Source organism: Euleptes europaea, chromosome 13 (genome assembly GCF_029931775.1).
Source record: "Euleptes europaea isolate rEulEur1 chromosome 13, rEulEur1.hap1, whole genome shotgun sequence".
Lineage (NCBI taxonomy): Eukaryota > Metazoa > Chordata > Lepidosauria > Squamata > Sphaerodactylidae > Euleptes > Euleptes europaea.
Window position 1 is genome coordinate 27,555,426 of NC_079324.1, and position 20,584 is coordinate 27,576,009.

General features: G+C 42.8%; 1 protein-coding gene across 1 annotated transcript in view; it reads left to right on the top strand.

Annotated features, from left to right (window-relative positions):
- The window catches only part of THOC2 (THO complex subunit 2), a 57,058-nt gene that overhangs the window by 26,835 nt on the left and 9,639 nt on the right, over positions 1–20,584 (top strand). The window contains exons 16-33 of the mRNA XM_056859904.1: positions 3,710–3,794; positions 4,066–4,159; positions 5,359–5,439; positions 5,834–5,930; positions 6,986–7,103; positions 7,771–7,950; positions 9,203–9,367; positions 9,846–10,121; positions 10,453–10,594; positions 12,157–12,314; positions 13,039–13,167; positions 14,054–14,185; positions 14,271–14,455; positions 15,250–15,434; positions 16,456–16,558; positions 17,399–17,838; positions 18,859–18,917; positions 20,480–20,515. Coding sequence (XP_056715882.1) covers positions 3,710–3,794; positions 4,066–4,159; positions 5,359–5,439; positions 5,834–5,930; positions 6,986–7,103; positions 7,771–7,950; positions 9,203–9,367; positions 9,846–10,121; positions 10,453–10,594; positions 12,157–12,314; positions 13,039–13,167; positions 14,054–14,185; positions 14,271–14,455; positions 15,250–15,434; positions 16,456–16,558; positions 17,399–17,838; positions 18,859–18,917; positions 20,480–20,515 — 2,665 coding nt within the window. The remainder of the gene's footprint in view (positions 1–3,709; positions 3,795–4,065; positions 4,160–5,358; positions 5,440–5,833; positions 5,931–6,985; positions 7,104–7,770; positions 7,951–9,202; positions 9,368–9,845; positions 10,122–10,452; positions 10,595–12,156; positions 12,315–13,038; positions 13,168–14,053; positions 14,186–14,270; positions 14,456–15,249; positions 15,435–16,455; positions 16,559–17,398; positions 17,839–18,858; positions 18,918–20,479; positions 20,516–20,584) is intronic.

Below are 20,584 nucleotides of genomic sequence, written 5' to 3' on the forward strand. Positions count from 1 at the left end.
ACAGAATCAGCATTGCTGACAGATGGCCATCTAACCTCTTCTTAAAAACCTCCAGGGAAGGAGAGCTTACCACCTCCCGAGGAAGCCTGTTCCACTGAGGAACCACTCTAACTGTTAGAGAATTCTTCCTAATGTCTAGACGGAAACTCTTTTGATTTAATTTCAACCCATTGGTTCTGGTCCAACCTTCTTGAGCAACAGAAAACAACTCGGCACCCTCCTCTATATGACAGCCCTTCAAGTATTTGAACATGGTTATCATATCCCCTCTCAGTCTTCTCCTCTTCAGGCTAAACATACCCAGCTCCTTCAACGTTTCCTCATAGGACTTGGTCTCCAGACCCCTCACCATCTTTGTTGCCCTTCTCTGGACACGTTCCAGCTTGTCTACATCTTTCTTAAATTGTGGTGCCCAAAACTGAACACAGTACTCTAGTTGAGGTCTAACCAGAGCAGAGTAAAGTGATACCATCACTTCGCATGATCTGGACACTATACTTCTATTGATGCAGCCCAAGACTGCGTTTGCCTTTTTTGTTACAGTATCACACTGCTGACTCATGTTCAGTGTTTTGTCTACAAAGACCCCAAGATTCTTTTCACACACACTACTGCTCAAACAAGTCTCCCCCATCCTATAATTATGCATTTGATTTTTCCTACCTAAATGCAGAACTTTACATTTGTCTTTGTTGAAGTGCATTTAATTAGTACTAGCCCATTTCTCCATCCTGTCAAGATCATCCTGCATCTTGGCTCTGTCTTCTACCATATTTGCTAATACTCCCAATTTAGTATCATCTGCAAATTTAATAAGCATCCCCTCTATTCCTTCATCCAAATCATTTATAAAGAGGTTGAACAACACAGGGCCCAGCACAGATCCCTGAGGAACTCCACTAGTCACTTCTCTCCAAGTGGACGAGGAACCATTAACTGGCACTCTTTGGGTACGATCTGTCAACCAGTTGCAGATCCATCTAACAATAATAGGATCTAACCCACATTTTCCCAATTTGTCTACTAGAATACTATCTGGAACCTTATCAAAAGCCTTACTGAAATCTAGATAATCTATGTCTACAGCATTCCCCTGATCCAGCAAGGTAGTAACTTTCTCAAAAAAGGAGATAAGATTAGTCTGACATGACTTATTCTTGAGAAACCTATGCTGGCTCTTAGTGATCAGATCCATCCTTTCTAAATGCTCAAGGACGGACTGTTTGATGATTTGTTCGAACACTTTTCCTGGTATAGAAGTCAAGCTGATGGGTCGGTAGTTACCTGGATCCTCCTTTTTCCCCTTCTTGAAGATGGGGACAACATTTGCCTGCCTCCAATCTTCCGGCACCTCACTTGTTTGCCAAGACTTTTCAAAAATAATGGACAGAGGTTCTGAAATTACATCTGCAAGTTCTTTGAGTACCCTTGGGTGCAGTTCATCTGGCCCAGAAGATTTTGTTTCATTTAAAGAAACCAGGTGTTTGTGCACTACCTCAATGCCAATTCTAGGCTGCAAATCCCTTTCCTCATCACATGTTCTGTTTATGCCATGTTGAGCACCACTTCCCTCACGAGAAAAAACTGAGGAAAAGTAGGAATTGAGGAGTTCTGCTCTCTTCATCTCCTGTTACAATTTCACTTTCCAGTCCACACAATGGGCTTATCTTGTCCTTGTACTTACTCTTACTCTGTACATAGGAAAAAAACCCTTTTTTGTTGTGTTTAGCATCTCTCGCTACCCTACGTTCATACTGAGCTTTAGCTTTCCTAACACTCTCCCTACAAGCACTAGTTATTTGCTTATATTCCTCTTTGGGTTATAAGGCCCTCCTTCCACTTCCTAAATGAGTCTTTTTTATTTCTCAACTCTTTAAAAAGCTGTTTATGGAGCCACCCTGGCCTCTTCAGGCTCCTCCCATTTTTCCTTCTCATAGGAATGGTTTGGGATTGCGCCTTCAGTATTTTATTTTTAAGAAATGCCCACCCTTCTTGAACTTCCTTCTCCTTAAGTATTTCTGACCATGGGATTCTACCTAGCATAAGTTTAAGTTTGTTAAAATTTGCTCTTTTGAAGTCCAACCTACATGTCTGACTATGTACAGGTTTTCCTCTCCCCAAGATTGTAAATTCCAAGAGTATGTGGTCACCTCTACCCAGGGTGCCTACTACTTTAACCTCATCGACCAGTTCTTTCCTGTTGGTGAGAATCAAGTCTAAGATAGCAGACCCCCTTGTTTCCCTGTCCACCTTCTGGAATAGGAAGTTGTCAGCAAGACAAGTCAGGAATTTATTGGATCTTGCATTTTTAGCAGCTTTGGACTTCCAACAGATATCCGGGTAATTAAAATCTCCCATGACCACCATGTCCCGTCTCTTTGAGAACTTTGTGATCTGGTCTAGGAGCATCCCATCCAAGTCCTCTGCCTGGTTTGGCAGTCGATAGCAGACCCCCACGAGAATATCACAATTATTTCTTATTCCTTTTATGTTTACCCATAGAGTCTCGACTGCACTACCATGCTCAGATTCATGTAGTTCTTCACAAGTGTACACATCTTTGACATACAGTGCTACTCCTCCCCCCTTCCTTATCAATCTATCCCTTTTAAACAAGTTGTACCCCTCAATCTTAATATTCCAATCATGAGTGACATCCCACCAAGTTTCAGAAATGCCTATTAGGTCAAAATCCCCTTCCTGTATTAGGGCTTCGAGTTCTTCCTGCTTGTTTCCCATACTCTGCGCATTAGTGTACAGACATCAGAATCCGTGGTTTATGTGCCCCATGGTTTTTGTTTCTGTACTTACCTGTGATTTTGTTTCCTTGCATACATGCCACTCCCTGCAAATCTTTATTGTTCTCGTCTCCAGGTATTATCAGCATACAAGGCTTTAAACTGTTGTCTTGCTCCCCCATAGGATTTAGTTTAAAGCCCTCCTGATCAGGTTTGCAAGGCTCTCACCAAACACATTTTTCCCCACCCTCGTGAGGTGTAAACCATCCCCCGACAGAAGAGCTTCTTCTCGAAAGCATAAGCCATGGTCCAGAAATCCAAACCTTTCTTGACGACGACACCTATGCAGCCAGTCATTAATTTGGAGTATTCATCTTTCCCTTCCTATGCCACGACCTTCAACAGGCAGAACTGATGAAAACACAACCTGCGCCCCCAAGTCCTTCACCTTCTCACCCAGAGCCATGTAGTCTCTTTTAATACGTTCTGGGCTGTGCCGGGCAATATCATTTGTTCCCACATGAACAAGTAAGAAAGGTATTGAGGTATTGATATGATAGTGTATTGTTGCTTCTAAACTGGTAAACTGGTTTTTGCCTGCTCTCCAGATGCAATCGGAAACCGTGTTATTGACCTTGGTTTGCCAGTAAGGCTTAACAGAGTCAAATCACTAAAAAGCTCATAGTCCAGTTGAAGCTCTTCTCCTTGCCATAGCTGGTTGAGAATGTTGTGTATGGTGTCAATGAAGTCCCTGGGCTATTGTCATTCATTCACCTGTTTTCTTCCTTGCCCCAGTCCAAGATAGTAAGAAATCATATATGAAATGGTGTATACATTCTCCCACCCCCGCCAGCAATGAAGGAAAAATTAGACTTACTCCCCATTTACAGGAAAATAGATGCATATACAGTTGTGAATGGAAATATAAAGCTGTGTATAAGAGAATTAAGTTGTGGTGATGTCTCTCATAGGCGTCTAACCAAGGAAAATGTAAAGCCTTCTGGAAGACAGATTGGGAAACTGAGCCACAGCAATCCAACTATTTTATTTGATTATGTATGTGACAGATAAGTATGACGCCTCTTTGCTCTTTGAAATTGGCAAAATAAGCTTTGTGTTTTTAAATATAATATTGAATGCAAAGTATTTGGAGTTCTTTAACTATATGTTTTTAAAAAATGTCTTGTAGATAGCTTTTTAAAAGTGTACACAGTGTTATTGTTGACTTTTAGAAAGTGTGTAAACAGCATAGGTGGTTTCTGTAAGATTTTAAGGCCTTGTAACAGTCTTGCCTTGGAAGGAACTAATTTTTCTTTGGTCTTTTCAGATTTTGTCTCAGATACAGAATTATGATAATTTAATAACGCCAGTTGTTGATTCACTGAAATACCTCACTTCGCTGAATTACGATGTCTTGGCATGTATCCTTTTGTCGACCTCATAGCTGTCCACCTTTTTAGGCCCCTGCTAGGCTTCTGTTTCATCCCGTGGTTGCTCCTATTAGGTTTTTTTGCTGCCTTGAAGCCAAGGTAGAGGCTGATCATACCCCTTCCAAGCTTAATTTGATAAAGCTGCTTGTTCTTAAGGTACAAGATGATCCTTTTAAGGAGCTTGCAATTTTCTTTTGGCCAGCTGGTCCCACCCATTACTGTGGTGAAGCAGCTGCAATCTTTACAAAATTTCATGTAAGTTTCTAAATATTCAGACTTGTGAACTGCTGTTGGGGGTCTCCTGTAGCAAGAGCTCAATCCCAGTTTTAACTTGAGTAGTGTATTCTCGCTCTGAGGCAGAGGGCATCTTCAGGTTGCTCAGGGAGGCAGGAACAAGGTCCTTCTGGGGCTGTGGCATAGTCATAAGCAAGCCCAGGTCCAGATCCTCTGGTGAAATATATTTATCAGGTCAGGCATCCACCATCTTGTTTTGGCAGGAAAGATCTTCTCAATCAGCTAGCATGTAAGCACAGAGATCAGAGAAGAAAGTAGTGAAGGCAAGAAGAAGCAAAAACACAGAGGAGGTATAGAGGAATAGTGACAGAAAAGCACAGAGAGGATAGGTTTCCTAATAGGTGGCTTAAGGGCAGCAGAGGCTGCAGAGAAGCTGCTCTCCCTTCGAGAGATAGGAAACAAACTGAGGAGGAGGGATTGAGTCCCTCGCAGGAGACAGGAAGTGAAGGACCTTGTTCCTGCCTCCCTGAGTAAGCGAAGGAAATCACTCTATCTGAAGATGTCCTCCTTACCTCAGAGCAGAAGGAACCTTCACGGTGAGTAATCCAAGGTTCATTGCAATCTGGTTGGCTGTTCCTTGTATGGAACTGTTGCTTCCTTCAGAGCAACCCCTTAAGGTTGTTCTTTGTTGTTGATGTTAGGATGGAGGTGGAATGCTTTCTCTAAAGGTACAGGCTGTATGAGCAAATGAAAAACAAGTTGTAAAGGCTTCAAAATGTCAAATTCCTTCTTTGAAGCGGTAGCTGTTCTGGGTTTATTTTACTCTGCTACAACAGGTCGCTTCTCACGTGCAAATGTGGCAGTCCATTTATTTAGAAAACAAATGTTGAATAATTCACTAGTGCTGTATATAACTTGTTCTGAGGGTGAATCTTGCTTAACTTCAGAAAAAAAAGATTGCATTATTGAAGCATTGGCCAATCCTGAAAAGGAAAGGATGAAGCACGATGACACTACAATCTCCAGCTGGCTGCAAAGTTAGTATTTTTTTTAAATAATTAAAATATATGTTTCACTGTCTGAGGCTAGCTGGAGCTAGCATTGCCTGTTGCTGGTGGCAGCTTGGAGCTGCTCCCCTGCATTTTCCTTCCCTTCCACTTCAGTTAACGTTTGGTTTCAGGGAAATGTACAGGCAGAGCCACTGATGTGGTTCCTTATCACCTAATTGCTGCTCAGGAGTCAGGAAAGAAAGTGGTGATCTTCTCAAGAAATGTGCCAATAAAGTTGTAAGGATAGCTGCTTGCCGCTTGCAATGCCTGAGGAGTAGGTTTTTAATATGCAGTGACCCAGTTGGCATATTGTATTTAAAAGCTTGTTTTTACAGTGACCACACTTGGATATGAGCTGTGTCTTTCTCCCCACTTGCTCTAGGCCTAGCTAGCTTCTGCGGTGCAGTTTTTCGAAAATACCCTATTGAACTTGCTGGTCTACTCCAGTATGTGGCAAATCAACTAAAAGCTGGGAAAAGGCAAGTAGACAGTCTCAAAGTATGCTTTTTGCTTTGCTGCAGTTGTATTGGTGACGTTCTGCTTGCATGGCATTGCACAGTGTACGGCTAGAGATCTTTCAGTACCCATGGATCAGGACCCTCGGGGGTTGCGGAGCCCCACATGCTGGGTTGTGAGTTTCTCTAGAGCCACCATAGTTTCTTTTTGGAAGGACCTGTTGGATGCTGTGTAGGCGTGAGGACCAGGCCATATTTACTGCCTTTATTTAATTACACACAGCAGGAAGGTGAGGAAAGGTCACTCATGGTTGGAGAGGACCCCTCTTGCTCTTGGCTTGATTCTCCTAACACTTCCTGGTGCTTGGCTTGTCCTTGGTCCTCTTGGTCTGCTGTCCACGGTCCTGACCTTTTTCTAGTTTTAGGTTAAAAATTTTTTTTAACAAACAAACATGAACTAAGGTCATAAATCTGACCACCCCTCACACTATCACACTTTGTAATTTGGTGGGGTCCATGCTCAATGGATCCTGAGCGTGGCAAAGTTGAAGACCACTGATTTAGTACATATATGTCTAGGCGGTTTCATCCAACAACTCAAGGAAGGTGCATGTTTCCCAGGAGCTGGATTAGGGAAGTCCTTATGGAGTACTTACTACATTTGTGCAGAACCAGATGCAAATCTGCATGCTCAGCCACGTTTCAGTGCATGCCGTTTTCATCAGCTCTGCACAGTGTGGATGCTACCATTCAAAGTAGCTACCCACATTGCTACTGGTTGCATGTAGCACCTTGCCCTTGGCCATGTGGTCTGTGCTTCATCTGTAAAAAATTCTGGAAAGATGTTAGTCAGTTTTTTAAAAGCCCCCTCAAAAGGCACTGTGCAGTAACTACACTTTCAAAAACGTGTGCACTAGATAAAAACTTGTAAACCCGTCTGCATGCTTACCATCTAAGATAATTAGCACCTTGAACTGTCCTCATACTGCTTAACCTAGATGAAGGTATTATGTGCTGCAAATTACTTTTTGCGGTGCTCACACTGCAGTCCTTTTCATTGTTCCCATTTTTCTCCATAGTTTTGACCTACTTATTTTGAAAGAGGTGGTACAAAAAATGGCCGGGATAGAAATCACCGAAGAGATGACCATGGAGCAGCTAGAAGCCATGACTGGGGGAGAGCAGCTCAAAGCAGAGGTGTGTTGGCAGTTCAACTCCAGTAATAGGAGTTTGGAATGTTTCACTTGTGGTGTGTGTGTATGTGTGTTTTTGTTTAAAAAAATTATCAATTGCCCCAACAATGGAAGGAAAGAATAACAGTAACTGAAATTACTTAGAAGCAAACAGGATGTGCATGTCTACTCATGGCTAGTGTACATATAATAATCCCAGTCCCTTAACAATGACTGAAGAATAGATTTATCTATTTGCTAAATTTATACCCACTCTTCTCCCCAACGGGGATCCAAAGTGGTTTACGATATTCTTCCCTCCTCCATTTTAGGTTCACCACAACCCTGTGAGGTAGGTTAGGCTGAGACTGACCCAAGGTTACCCAGCAGAGTAGCAGAGTTGAGATTCGTACTGAGGTCTTCCAGATCCTAGTTTGACACTCTGACTGCTGTACCGCATTAACCCTGATATTGGGAGGGTGGGCAAATTTGTGCTGGCTCATTGAGGGATGGCAGATTATGCATATTTGGTGTTCTCCAAATGAATAGAATTTTTATAGGTAGACAAAATGGCCAAGTGTTGTGTCTGCTCCCACAGGTTCATCTTCCTGATATCACCTTGTGATATTTTAGCGTGAGGAACTAAGTGATAAATTTAGGTTTTTCCTAACTTATTTCAGTTCTTTGTTCAGGGTGGATATTTTGGCCAGATCAGAAACACTAAAAAATCATCTCAGAGATTAAAAGATGCACTTTTGGATCATGATCTTGCCCTTCCACTGTGCCTTCTCATGGCTCAGCAGCGAAATGGTGTGATCTTTCAAGAAGGAGGAGAAAAACATTTGAAACTTGTGGGAAAACTGTACGACCAGGCAAGTAAAAACTATTTTGGTATTCTCTGTATTCTGCAAGGAGTCCATCTTTAGAGTGTAGAATATACGTTACACGGTACAGAATTTAGTTAGTTGGCTTTCCTCTGTCATAAGAACATAAGAAAGGCCATGCTGGATCAGACCAAAGTCCATCAAGTCCAGCAGTCTGTTCACACAGTGGCCAACCAGGTGACTCTAGGAAGCCCACAAACAAGACGACTGCAGTAGCATTATCGCACCTGTGTTCCACAGCACCTAATATAATAGGCATGCTCCTCTGATACTGGAGAGAATAGGTATGCATCATGACTAGTATCCATTTTTACTAGTAGCCATGAATAGCCCTCTCCTCCATGAACATGTTCACTCCCCTCTTCAAGCCTTCCAAGTTGGCAACCATCACCACTTCCTGGGGCAGGGAATTTCACAATGTAACTAGGTGTTGTGTGGAGAAATACTTCCTTTTATCTGTTTTGAATCTGTAACGCTCCAGCTTCAGCAGATGACCCTGCATTCTAGTATTATGAAAGAGGGAGAAAAGCTTCTCCCTGTCCGCTCTCTCCACACCATGCGTAATTTTATAGACCTCTCTCATGCCTCTCCTTAACCGCCTTCTTTCCAAACTAAACAGCCCTAAGAGTTTTAACCGCTCCTTGTAGGGCAGCTGCTCTAGTCATGACTCCAGCTACAAGCACAGGTGCAGAACAGCCAGAAAGATTAGGGTAGGTTAACAGGTCAAGCTGCAGATGTGCTGGGCCCCAAACCTTGTCAGACAGGAATCCTTTGGGTAGCAAGAACTCCCTGAGATGATGTTCCCTGAACTTGGCTTCCTTCAAGGAATCCTCGCCCATGTCACCAACAGCCTCTTGAACATCCACTTCTTCCTGAGAGCATCACCTCCTTTGCTGAGCAGAACTGATGGAGCCCTTTAAGGCTCTGAGCTATGCAGGGAGTAAGGGGCAGTCTGTGGAAGTGTCCAGGTCAGAGAAGGGTGGAGGGACTTCATTCGGGCTTTTATGAGACATACATGACAGGGCTGTACCCCAAAGCAGCCTTGGACATGACGGTTCAAGATTGTGATGGATTTATTTTTTTTACCTGCTGACTCAGTACAGCTGGCCTGCATGGCTCACCCAACACAGAAGCGACTGCACACTGATTTGTCAGCTGTATTAGTTTTTTTTAAAATGTTGTTTGTTTAAAAAGGATCTTTTTCATTGGCTCCTAATACTTTTCGCACTTCTCCTTTCAGTGTCATGACATTCTGGTACAGTTTGGTGGATTTTTAGCATCCAACTTAAGCACAGAGGATTATATTAAGCGAGTGCCTTCTATCGATGTTCTCTGTAATGAGTTCCATACCCCTCATGATGCTGCATTTTTCCTTTCGAGGCCTATGTATGCACACCATATTTCAGTAAGTACAAATGTTCAGTTGATCTCCATCCTAGGTATGCAGCCCAGACAGTTTTAATGACAGTTGAAACTTGAGCATTCCATAGATACATGTAGGGATTTCACAGAGATTGGCAGTGTGCTACATTCAGTGGCTAGCTCAATTCAGACATCTCACTAAACCATAGTTAAGGAACTTAACTGTGGTTTAGTGTTATGCTTGAATTGACAGTTTGTGATATGCTGTTTGCCAGCAAACTAGAATCGGTACCCATGGTGTGAAGTGGAATTGCAGACGGTGGTTTCTGCCTTCCAGGGTATGGTGTGCTACCTGAATTGACAAACCATCATTATGGCCTTTACTCTTTTTCTAAAGACTTGAGTCTCGGTGAGAAAGGCGGGCATGCTATGGCAGGTTTAGCAGGCAAGTGTTTTTCTATGTGCACTTGTGTGAGTACGACGTATGATTCTATGTGTGTGCCTCTTTTATTTTTAATCAGTCAAAATACGATGAGCTGAAAAAAGCAGAGAAGGGGAACAAGCAGCAGCAAAAGGTTCACAAATACATTACATCGTGTGAACTCGTGATGGCTCCCGTTCACGACGCAGTGATCTCCTTGCACCTTCCCAAGGTTTGGGATGACATCAGTCCACAGTTCTACGCTACGTTCTGGTCACTGACAATGTATGACCTCGCTGTGCCTCACAGCAGCTATGAGAGGGAAGTCAACAAACTCAAAGTCCAGATGAAAGCTATCGATGACAATCTGGAAATGGTATGTAATGTTGATCCTAAGAGACTCGATGCTTTCTGTGCTTGGTTACCATGAAATTTTACAACCGTCCCAGTTCATGACACTTTAAAATAAAATTGAGTGCTACAGTGATGTGATTGATTGCAGTATGTTTAAAATAAATAGCATATTCTGGTAGAAGGTCTTTGGTGACTGGCAGTCATACTAATCTCTTAAGTATCTTTAATGTCTACAAAACTGCTCTGCTAGCAGGCAGCAGCAAAAGTATGATACATTTCAAGAGGCCTGATTCTTATGGACCCAGCATGGTTGGGGGTTGAGTATTAATGTGCAGTGTTCTGGATCTTTTTAGCCTCCAAATAAAAAGAAAAAAGAAAAAGAGCGCTGTACGGCCCTGCAGGATAAGCTGCTTGAAGAAGAGAAGAAGCAGTCTGAGCATGTGCAAAGGGTGCTGCAAAGGCTGAAGCTGGAAAAGGATAATTGGCTTCTTGCAAGTAAGTAGGGTGGGACTTTTTCCTGTGATCCATAAACACACACACATTCACTGTTTAGATAGAACTGCAGATGTGTTTCTGTGCATTTCGTTAAGCATGTCAACTGTTCTGTACTGAGTCCCATAGTTGTTTGATACTTTAATGATTTGTGATGTTTCAGTTCAGAAGTATAGATAGGAGCTAACCATTTTCAGATTGCTGAGGGTTTTTTTAAAGAACCGTTAACCAGATTACAATGATTTTTATTTAATTACTTTATAGCCTACCTTTCTCGCTGAGAAGGCAAATTACAAAATAGAAAAGCAATGCAGTTGGACAGCATAAGGCATCCAATAAACAATGCAATGCAAAAAAAAAAAAACCCTGTCTAAGGTATGACATACCATAAAACAATGCGAAAAACGAATTACAAACATTTTTTGTTGTGCCATCAAGTAACAGCCGACCTGTGGTGACCCCGTAGGGTTTTCAAGGCAAGAGACTTTGGAGGTGGTTTGCCATTGCCTGCCTCCGCGTCATGACCCTGGTATTCCTTTGGAGGTTGCTCATCCAAATAGAAGCCAGGGCCAATCCTTATCAGCTTCTGAGATCTGAAGAGCCTGGGGCTATCCAGGTCAGGGCAATCAGAATTACAAACATAGAAGACAGTAAAAACAAGATGATTCAATAAACATTGCAATAGACTACCATCCTATTTCCATATAAAAGTGCCCTTCTGAATCATGCCATTATACTATAGCCCTCTTCCCTTTATATAAATGTCCTTCTGAACATTTCTGTTTTGCACATGCTGTGGAATGAGGGAAGTGTGGGTATCTTCCTGACCCCTCAGGCAGTCCATTCCACAAAGTGGGAGCCTCGACAGAGAGTTCATGTGTCTTAGGGTGTACCATGGGCTGTCTTTTAACTGAGGTCAGGAGTGAGCCATGGGACTGTGTGCTCCTTCTCTGGAGCCCTTTCTCCTCCTAGAGCAGATTTTCCCCTTCTAGCCGTTGCTGTGGTTCCCTTTGAACTTAGTTAACCAACTGCAAAATTCTGGTTTAAAATCCTGATTAAGTAGGGACCTTTACTAGCTTTACCTGCCTTAATATAAGCTCTATTGTATCCTTTAACTGTAATTAAGGGGTGAGAGGTGAATAAATTATATGGAGCGAGTGATCCTGTGGCCTGCTATCTCTTGTATTGATTCCCATGGTTAGCAAATATCTCAGTGAAGGTAGAGAGAATATCTATGTCTTTTCTACACTTGTCCATACGACAGAGTTTAGCACCAAGCACCGGTGTTGCTTATCTAAATTCAATAATTGCCCATGAGATCGGGTGAGTTTTCCTGAGAAGTAGGAAGGAGGCTTAAATTTTTAGTCTTTGTGCTCAAATGCTAGTATTTGGTGCTGATAACTATTTGCTACATCTATGCAACACCAATGTAATCAGCATTGCTTCTGTCCCAGCTGGTCTGATCAGTAATTTCAATCTGTATGTTTTTATGGCTGAAAGTTAGATGGACCCAAAACGGATACATTGGTGACAATAATAGTAACTTATAAAAATGCATTTTACAGAGTCTACCAAAAATGAGACCATAACGAAATTTCTGCAGTTGTGTATATTTCCTCGCTGCATTTTCTCTGCCATTGATGCCGTCTACTGTGCTCGCTTTGTGGAACTGGTGCATCAACAGAAAACACCAAATTTTTCCACACTTCTTTGTTATGACAGAGTAAGTCCTTCTGGGTTATGCTGTCGTTCAGTTTGTTTTGTTCTGAGCCCCGTAGAGGCAACAGGTGAACTTTTCTGCCAGGTGAACTATTCTATGACCTTAAGCAGATGATGAGAGGGAGGGCATCTTCTGGGCATGGAGTAGGGGTTGCTGGGTGTGTGTGTGTGGGGAGGTAGTTGTGAATTTCCTGCATTGTGCAGGGGGTTGAACTGGATGACCCTGGTGGTCCCTTCCGATTCTATGAAAGGTGATCCAGCATTTCCACTGAATTTCAGAATCTCTCATTATCTGTAATCTAGTTTGATAATTCGTCCTCTAGTTCATAGGTATGAAGCTTGGTTAGGCTGGTTATCTTGGAAGCGGTCTGAAAGACAATGGGTGTGAACAACAGAAATTAATCTTCCTGGATTCCACCGCTAACTTCAGGACCTAAAAGTTTAAAGCTTGATAGGACGATGAGAAAATTTGGGAAGTTACTTTTCAGTATAAAGTTATTGTGAGGGTTATACACTGACTTAGTTTCAGTAATACCCAGATCATTTGACGTGAATCTGTAAGTAATATGAGAAAGGGAACTTCAAATTGGCAAGCGGATCGGGGTTTTGTTTTCAAATACTCAAAATGTTACTGAAACAAAACAATGGCATGATTAAAGCATAGAGCCTGACTTTATTTTGCAGTGCATTCTAATTGTGCGGGTGTCTTGTGTTTTAATTTCTCTCAGGTATTCTCTGATATAATCTATACAGTAGCAAGCTGTACTGAAAATGAAGCTAGTCGCTACGGAAGGTTTCTGTGCTGTATGCTAGAAACTGTAACACGGTGGCATAGTGATAGGACCATATATGAAAAGGTATGTAAAGCACTCAAAATGCTCCCCTGAAAGCCTGCCATACTTAATGCTTCTCTGCATAATTCCTCTTTAACGTTTATTAGTTTCTAGTGAAGGAGCTGGAAATCATTGCTGGCCCAAGTAAGAATGATTGTGCCATAGATATAGGGTTGGATCCATTGACCTCTGTCACCAGAAGAATGTGGATTTTTCAACACATTCCCCTTTTCCCAGTAGTCTCTTTTTACCCCCAGCAAGTTGATTCCTGGGATTGCTGGACCCACGTGGACAGATAGTCAGAAGGCTGCAGTGAGAAGGAGGAAGGGATGCATTCAGTATAACACATTATCTTGGAAGGGTGATTCTAAGCTACGTTCACAAGCAATGAAGGGAATGCACAGTACTCCCATCTGACAGCTTCAGCAGTGGCAGGAGGGAAAACAGTCTCCCACCTGGATCTAGGCAACAGTGGAGGTGTGTAGACATCTGCCTGCCCTCCATCTGACAGCCTCAGCAGTGGCAGGAGGGAAAACAGTCTCCCACCTGGATTTAGGCAACAGTAGAGGTGTGCCTAGCCTGTTCCTGCTTTCCCTCTGACATGAATGTTACCTTGAGATGCTGATTTTTCAGTAGCTGATTTTTCCTATTTGTTTTTTAAAATAAATTAAGAAGAAAAGAAAAAAATATAGCATACGTACTCTCCATACACCCAGTGTATTAGGCCTTCATACACCCAGTGTATTAGGCCTTCCAAGGGATGCTGAATACTAGCAACATACCACATATTAAACCTTTGGTATTTCTAGAACTCCAATGTGCGAGTCCCTCTCAGTACTTTAAAATGTGTCCGTTTATTCTTTACTGCCTGCTTGAGTAAAACAAGCTTTTTTTCTCTCTCTGCTTTCAGGAATGTGGAAACTATCCAGGCTTCCTCACTATATTACGGGCAACTGGTTTTGATGGTGGGAACAAAGCCGACCAATTAGATTATGAAAATTTTCGACATGTGGTACACAAGTGGCATTATAAGTTAACCAAGGTAAGCAAGGGACGTTCAAATGCTGTAGTGGTTCTGCGCATTTGTTGGACTGTGCCTTGACTGCGCCTTTCCTTCTTCGTTCTAGGCTTCTGTGCACTGCCTTGAAACGGGTGAATATACACACATCAGAAATATCCTGATTGTGTTGACCAAAATCTTGCCATGGTATCCCAAAGTTGTGAATCTGGGCCAGGCCTTGGAAAAAAGGGTCCATAAAATCCGTAAAGAGGAGAAAGAGAAGAGACCTGATCTCTATGCATTAGCTATGGGGTAACAAAACCTTCCTTTAAAAAAATGGCTAAACAGTTCAAGAAAACACTACCAAACCCTGATGTATGTTTTTAGCTTTCCTTATGACTCTAGGTTGACTTTGCTTTGGAAGATGGTGCCTCATCTGTCCAGAGTCTGGTGTGAATGTGGTTTTGAGTGTTTGTTTTAGATGACTCATGAACGACAAACCTTCTTAAGCAAACCAAATCAGGATTCCTCTTCTATTCTTTCCTGCCCCCCCCCCCCCAAGTAATTTTGTGTAGGTTTTGGTAGCAGGGCATGTTAATAAGTAAGAGAGACCAGAGCAAGCAGAAGAAATATTAATAGAGTATTAATATTATTAATATGGGGTAGCAATATTTATTCTGCATATATTAAATGTGTACACTGTTGTTGATTAAGTTAATCTGTATAAAATCACACCTATGTTATATTTTGCATCATGTTTTTATAAATGAAAGCTAACCTCCCTTCTGTGTTCCAGAAAGACTTTAAAGCAGTAATGTGCTATTTCTTAATAGCACCAAAGGTTTGCTTGATTATTCTTTGCAGTACAGGGGGAGAGATATGTTTGATGGCAGAGATGTTGAGAATTAAGGTCTCCTAAGTAAGTGAATTGAAGAACTTTATTTGATTCTCCAGAGTCAAATGTTTGTCATTAGTTTGGTGGGAAAACCATAAGCGACTTTCCCTCAGAAAGGAGATGAATCTTCCCCAGCCTCTGCTCTCTTAGCTTTGGTTTTTGTCTCTATTGTCGTCGTTTGTGTCTGTTTAACACTTTGTGCGACTTTCAGCTATTCTGGACAGTTGGAAAGTAAAAAACATTGCATGGTCCCTGAAAACGATTTCCACCACAAGGATCCACCCACCAGGAATGCAGTACCTACAACAGTGCAGAACGGGCCAGGTGGAACAGGGCTGCCTCCTTCGCTGACAGTGAACGCAGCTAAACTGGAAGAAAGCACTGCTGAGGAGACTGGTACGGCAAGAGCGAAAAATCCCTCCCCCACCCCCCAGCAGCCAAAAAAGACACCGAAAAAACACATGCCATTTTGTTGACTCGGTTATCAGTGACATGTGTATGTGAAGTGCTGTCAATTCACAGCTGATTTATGGCGAGCCCTGATGGAGTTTTCAAAGCAAGAGATGATGGGAGGAGGTTTGCCATTGCCTGCCTCCGCGTGGGCCGAGAGAGTTCTGAGAGAACTGTGACTAGCCCAAGGTCACCCAGCAGGCTCCGTGTGGAGGAGTGGGGAATCGAACCTGGCTCTCCAGATTAGAGTCCCGCTGCTCTTAACCACTACACCACGCTGGCTCTCTAGTGGATTTAAAGGGGTGTTGTATTAGACAAATTCATGGAAGCTCTGTCAATCAATGATGATGAGTCATGTTGCCCAAACAGAACCTCCATGTTCAGAGGTGGTATATCTCAGTATACAAGTTAGGGAGGAGCAACACCGGGTGGAGGCTTTGGCATCTCTGCTCTGTTTATTGGCCTTCCAGAACAATCTTGTTAGCCACTATTGGGAAACGGTGCTGGACTAGATGGATCACAAGGTCTGATTTGATAGGACTGATTTTAGGCATTGCAACTGTGTCAATTAATTTTACCATAATCCCATTGTTTTCAGCGATAAGAGGCAATAATCTGTAGTCGCTCACACACACTTGATGCTGTGGTTTCTGCTCATTCATGTGTAAACCAGCCCTCAGTTTTAGTTTAGTATTAACCCATAGGACAAGATGCAGTGCATGCTAAATATTATTTGTATTTATTAGAAGATAAAAAGTAGGCCCCTCTCTTTGTTTCGCTCCCTCCAAGTAACTACAATATGAGTACATTTGTTGAAGCAGTGCCTACATTGTAATTTTTCATTATTGGCGAATGGCATTGCACAGTAAAAAGAACCAAATTTGCTTGGTTGTTTAAGTAGTCAATAATTGGTCCCTAAATCTTTATATGCCACTGATCTATATCTTTGTTGTAATTATTTTAACAGATAAATTAAAGGAGAAATCTCAGGGTGCTGTAAAAGTAATTAATAAAGCTGCCAGTACAACACCAAAAGTGACTGCGAGCAATGGGAACAGTGCTTCTAACAGGTGAGTAAGTTTTCTGTCTTTAGAGTTTAGCCGACATTAGGAAAAGACCCATTTGGGTGAGCTGCACAAACGTAGCAGAGCAGAAGCCTAGTGGCAGGGCTCAGAGCCTATCTAGAGGGGGCTGGCCCCAAAAGCCTTTATAGCCTCAAAAGGGGCGGAGGTGGAAGAGGCGGAGAAAGGAGGGGCTTAGCCTTTATAAGCAGGCAGAGGCTGAGGAGGAGAGAGTTCCAGGACAGACTGAGGAAACGCTGTCTCTGAAAGCCGATTGAAGAGAAAAGGTGCTTTCAAGACAGGGCAGCCCCTCTCCCTTATCTGAGGCCAAGGAAGTCAAGCCTGAGATGGCGCCCAGAGGCTCCACGGGTACACCACCAACGGGGCACCCTGGAAAATCCTCACATAACCTATGAACACCAATGCTAGGAGGCAACATCAGGGGAAGGCCTTGGTCTCTGGGCCCTCTTTGTTGGCCCCCAAGGGTAACTAGTTGGCCACTGTAAGAAACAGGATGCTGGACTAGATAGACCACTGGTCTGATCTATCAGGGCTTTTCTTGTATTCTTATTCTGGATTCCCATAAATACTGTGGGCAGGAAATTATGGTATGTTTCCCTTTGTTCCTGGTATTGTATGTACCCTTTTGCCAGAAAGGGCAATAATTATTTAAACGTCCGTACTGTCATTTCTCTAAATTTCCCATAGCATTTTGTAGTTTAGCAGCAACAGAATTAAAGGATCATTAATTTTGAGACTGGCTGTTTGGGGTTTTTTGTTTATTTTTTAATGGGGAAAGCTAAAATTGCCTCTGATTACTAATGTATAATATCCCTTAATCCCATGCAGCAAAGTAATTAAAGAAAAAGAAGACAAAGAGAAATGTGGGAAGGAAAAAGACAAGGAGAAAAAAGAGAAGACTCCAGCTGCCACTCCTGAGGCCAAAGCACTTGGAAAGGATGGGAAAGAGAAACCAAAGGAAGAGCGGACAAACAAAGAAGATAAAAGCAGAGATACCAAGGAGAAGACTCCCAAGTCAGATAAAGAGAAGGAAAAAGCCAAAAGAGAAGAGAAATCCTCCAAGGATGAAAAATCCAAGATAATTGTTACCAACGCCGAGTCAAAATCAGCAGCAGAAAAGGAGAGAGAGAAGGAGCCATCCAGAGAGAGAGATGTAACCAAGGATATGAAATCCAAGGAAAATATTAGAGGAGGAGGAGAGAAGGTGCCTGTTGCTGGGTCCTTGAAGTCACCTGTTCCCCGATCAGAAGCATCAGATTCTGAAAGGGGTACGTTCACCTTCTCCTTATTTTCTTATTTTCTCCTTATTTTCTGTAAAAGTGGGCCTTCTGTATAGCATAATGCCTAGCATCAGTGTGGTGTAGTGGTGATGGGGAAGCTACCCCTGGCAGATGCACACATGCCAAACAGCAGCACGCCCAGAACAAGTGGCTTGGCAACCGAGTTGAAGAAGACGAAGAAGAGTTGGTTTTTATATGCCAACTTTCTCTACCACTTAAGGGAGAATCAAACTGGCTTACAATCACCTTCCCCTCCCCACCACAGACACCTGTGAGGTAGGTGGGGCTGAGAGAATGTGACTAGCCCAAGGTCACCCAGCTGGCTTCATGTGTAGAAGTGGGGAAACCAACCCGGTTAGCCTCCACTGCTCATGTGAAGGAGTGGGGAATCAAACCTGGTTCTCCAGATCAGAGTTCACCACTCCAAACCACCGCTGTTCACCACTACACCACGCTGGCTTAAGGTGCTTGCAGTGCTGCTGTTACTGCCTCTTGGACCTCCATAGCAGCCAGCCAAGGTTAGAGGGGGCCTTGAAGACTGGGCTCACGTTTGCTTCTACTTCGTTAGGTCAAATACAGCCTTCCCAACTCTCCCCACGCCCCATTTTCTTTTCCAACACACCTCTTCACAGGGAGGAGTTTTGACATTCAGACTGAAAAGATTGCCTACCCCTGGACTAGGATCTGGGAAGCTTGGATTAAAATCCCTCCTCTACATGAAGCTTGCTTGGTGATCTTGGGACACACAGTCTCAGCCTACCTCGCAGGGATGTTTTAACAGTGAAATGGGGAAGCATATATGCCATCTGAACTTGAGAGAGGAGTAGGATAAAAATGTACAGTAGATAGGAGGGCACAGGGTGTGTGTGTGTGTGTACGAACTAGGGTCCATGTTAAGGAATTAATTTAATCTGAGATCTGTTACTTGAATGTCATCACAACTGTATCTGGATGGAAGGCAAGAATTCTGAAGCTCAGTAAATTGATGAAAACATTCCTCTCTTTCAGAACAAAAACGCCGCAAAGTTGATACCCATTCTTCTCCATCGCATTCCTCAACTGTAAAGGTTAGTATAGCCTGAGGAAGGCAGCGCCCATTTTACGCTCACGTGTTTGGAATGGCAGTGTCCGACTTCCTTCAAGTTTTGTGCCAAGTGGAGCCATTGGAGGTTTTTTTTGTATTGCATTACAAAATGCATTCCTTTTCTCGGTTGGTGGACTCTTTTTTTCATTAAAATAAAAATAAAACAAATATTTTTTTAATTAGAAAAAAAACCCAGAAAGCTTCAAGGACCTAGCACAATTTTTTGTAAATATAAGTTTGGAAGTGTCAAGAGAATTTTTTTTTTTACCAAAAATAAAAGTGCCTCACTGTTTTTTTAAACAGTCAGATATATTTTTTGGAGTGCAGTGGTAGCTACAAGCAAACGAGTCTTGCAGCAAGCAGAGAGGAGCGTATTTTTCTACACTAATGTTGAAGAATCTATAGCACTGAAGAGTTCCCGGAGGATTATGGGATACACGATACCTCTGAATCATAAGGCTTCTTGAGGAGCGTCCTGCCGCTGTGTGCCTTCCCCGGAGGAGCCTTCCAAAAGGAGCCCCGCTTTAAAAGCCTCCTTGGTGATCAGTTCTCCTGTGGTTGTGTATGTTCAGTGAGCAGGCAGCTGCTGCTGTTGCACCTTCCGTGCGAGGGTGGTTTATATTCCAGTGGGTTCCCAGCCTGTTGAGCTCTGCGTTCCACTTAACCCAGATGCGGCAGCCAAAACCTTCCGCCCAGCAAAGAGAAAACCCCCAGCAGTCAAGTGCAGCACAAAAAACCATGGCTGTAGCCGCCTTGAAGACACAGGGTAGCAATTCCTTGCTCCATGTTTGTAATTTTATTTCTAAACCGTCTAAGCTCATGGAATCTTTGAGTTTGCAGTACGTTGAAGCTTTAAAACTGTAAGTTACCAATACTTCGTCCGAGCACTGGGATGGATTGTGTGGGGGTGTTGCCAGCTTTCCAACATTTAAAATAACCCTTTCTCTCTCTCTCAGGGAGAGAGGGGGGTTGGCTTACGACATAGAGCAGCCAGAGAAATAAAACGACAAAATCACTTTTGAGTGAATAATTGATCTCGAGGCTGCAGTCCTCTGTCCACCTTGCTTGGAAACAAGGTCCATTAACACCAGTGAGATTTGCTCCTGTGTAAGTGTGGCAGAGGCAGCAACCTTCTGGGCATGGTTTTTGCATTTAAAAAATAATAATCCTGTGTTATAGCCATTAAGGGGAGCATCATCCATGCATTTAATGTTAAGAAGACACATAATTTCCCCCCAGTTGCTTAGCTGAGCAGAAAACAATTGGCATTGTTCTTTAAATAGTTTAGGATGAGGGGGTGGGTTTGCAGTTGTTGTTTAAAAAAACCCTAATTTGATTCATTACCAAGTAAAATTTCTTCTAGTCTTTATATAACTAGCTTAGGTGTATGAATGTATCTGTTCTGTTGAGAAATATTAACATTGGACTTATTCCCAGAAGGAGTAGCTGTTTTTTTGTTTCGAGGGTATGATCCTGCTCTCCCAGGTCCCCGTGGTTTCTGAGAACTGTACGAGCTCACGTGTCATCTCCATTCATTTTCTACAGGACAACCTCAGCGAACTCAAGGACTCTTCAGCAAAGGTTTGAATCAGTCCCCCCCCAGTGAGAGCTGTTAGCTTTCGTGGTTACAGCAGATCGTTTAAGATGTGT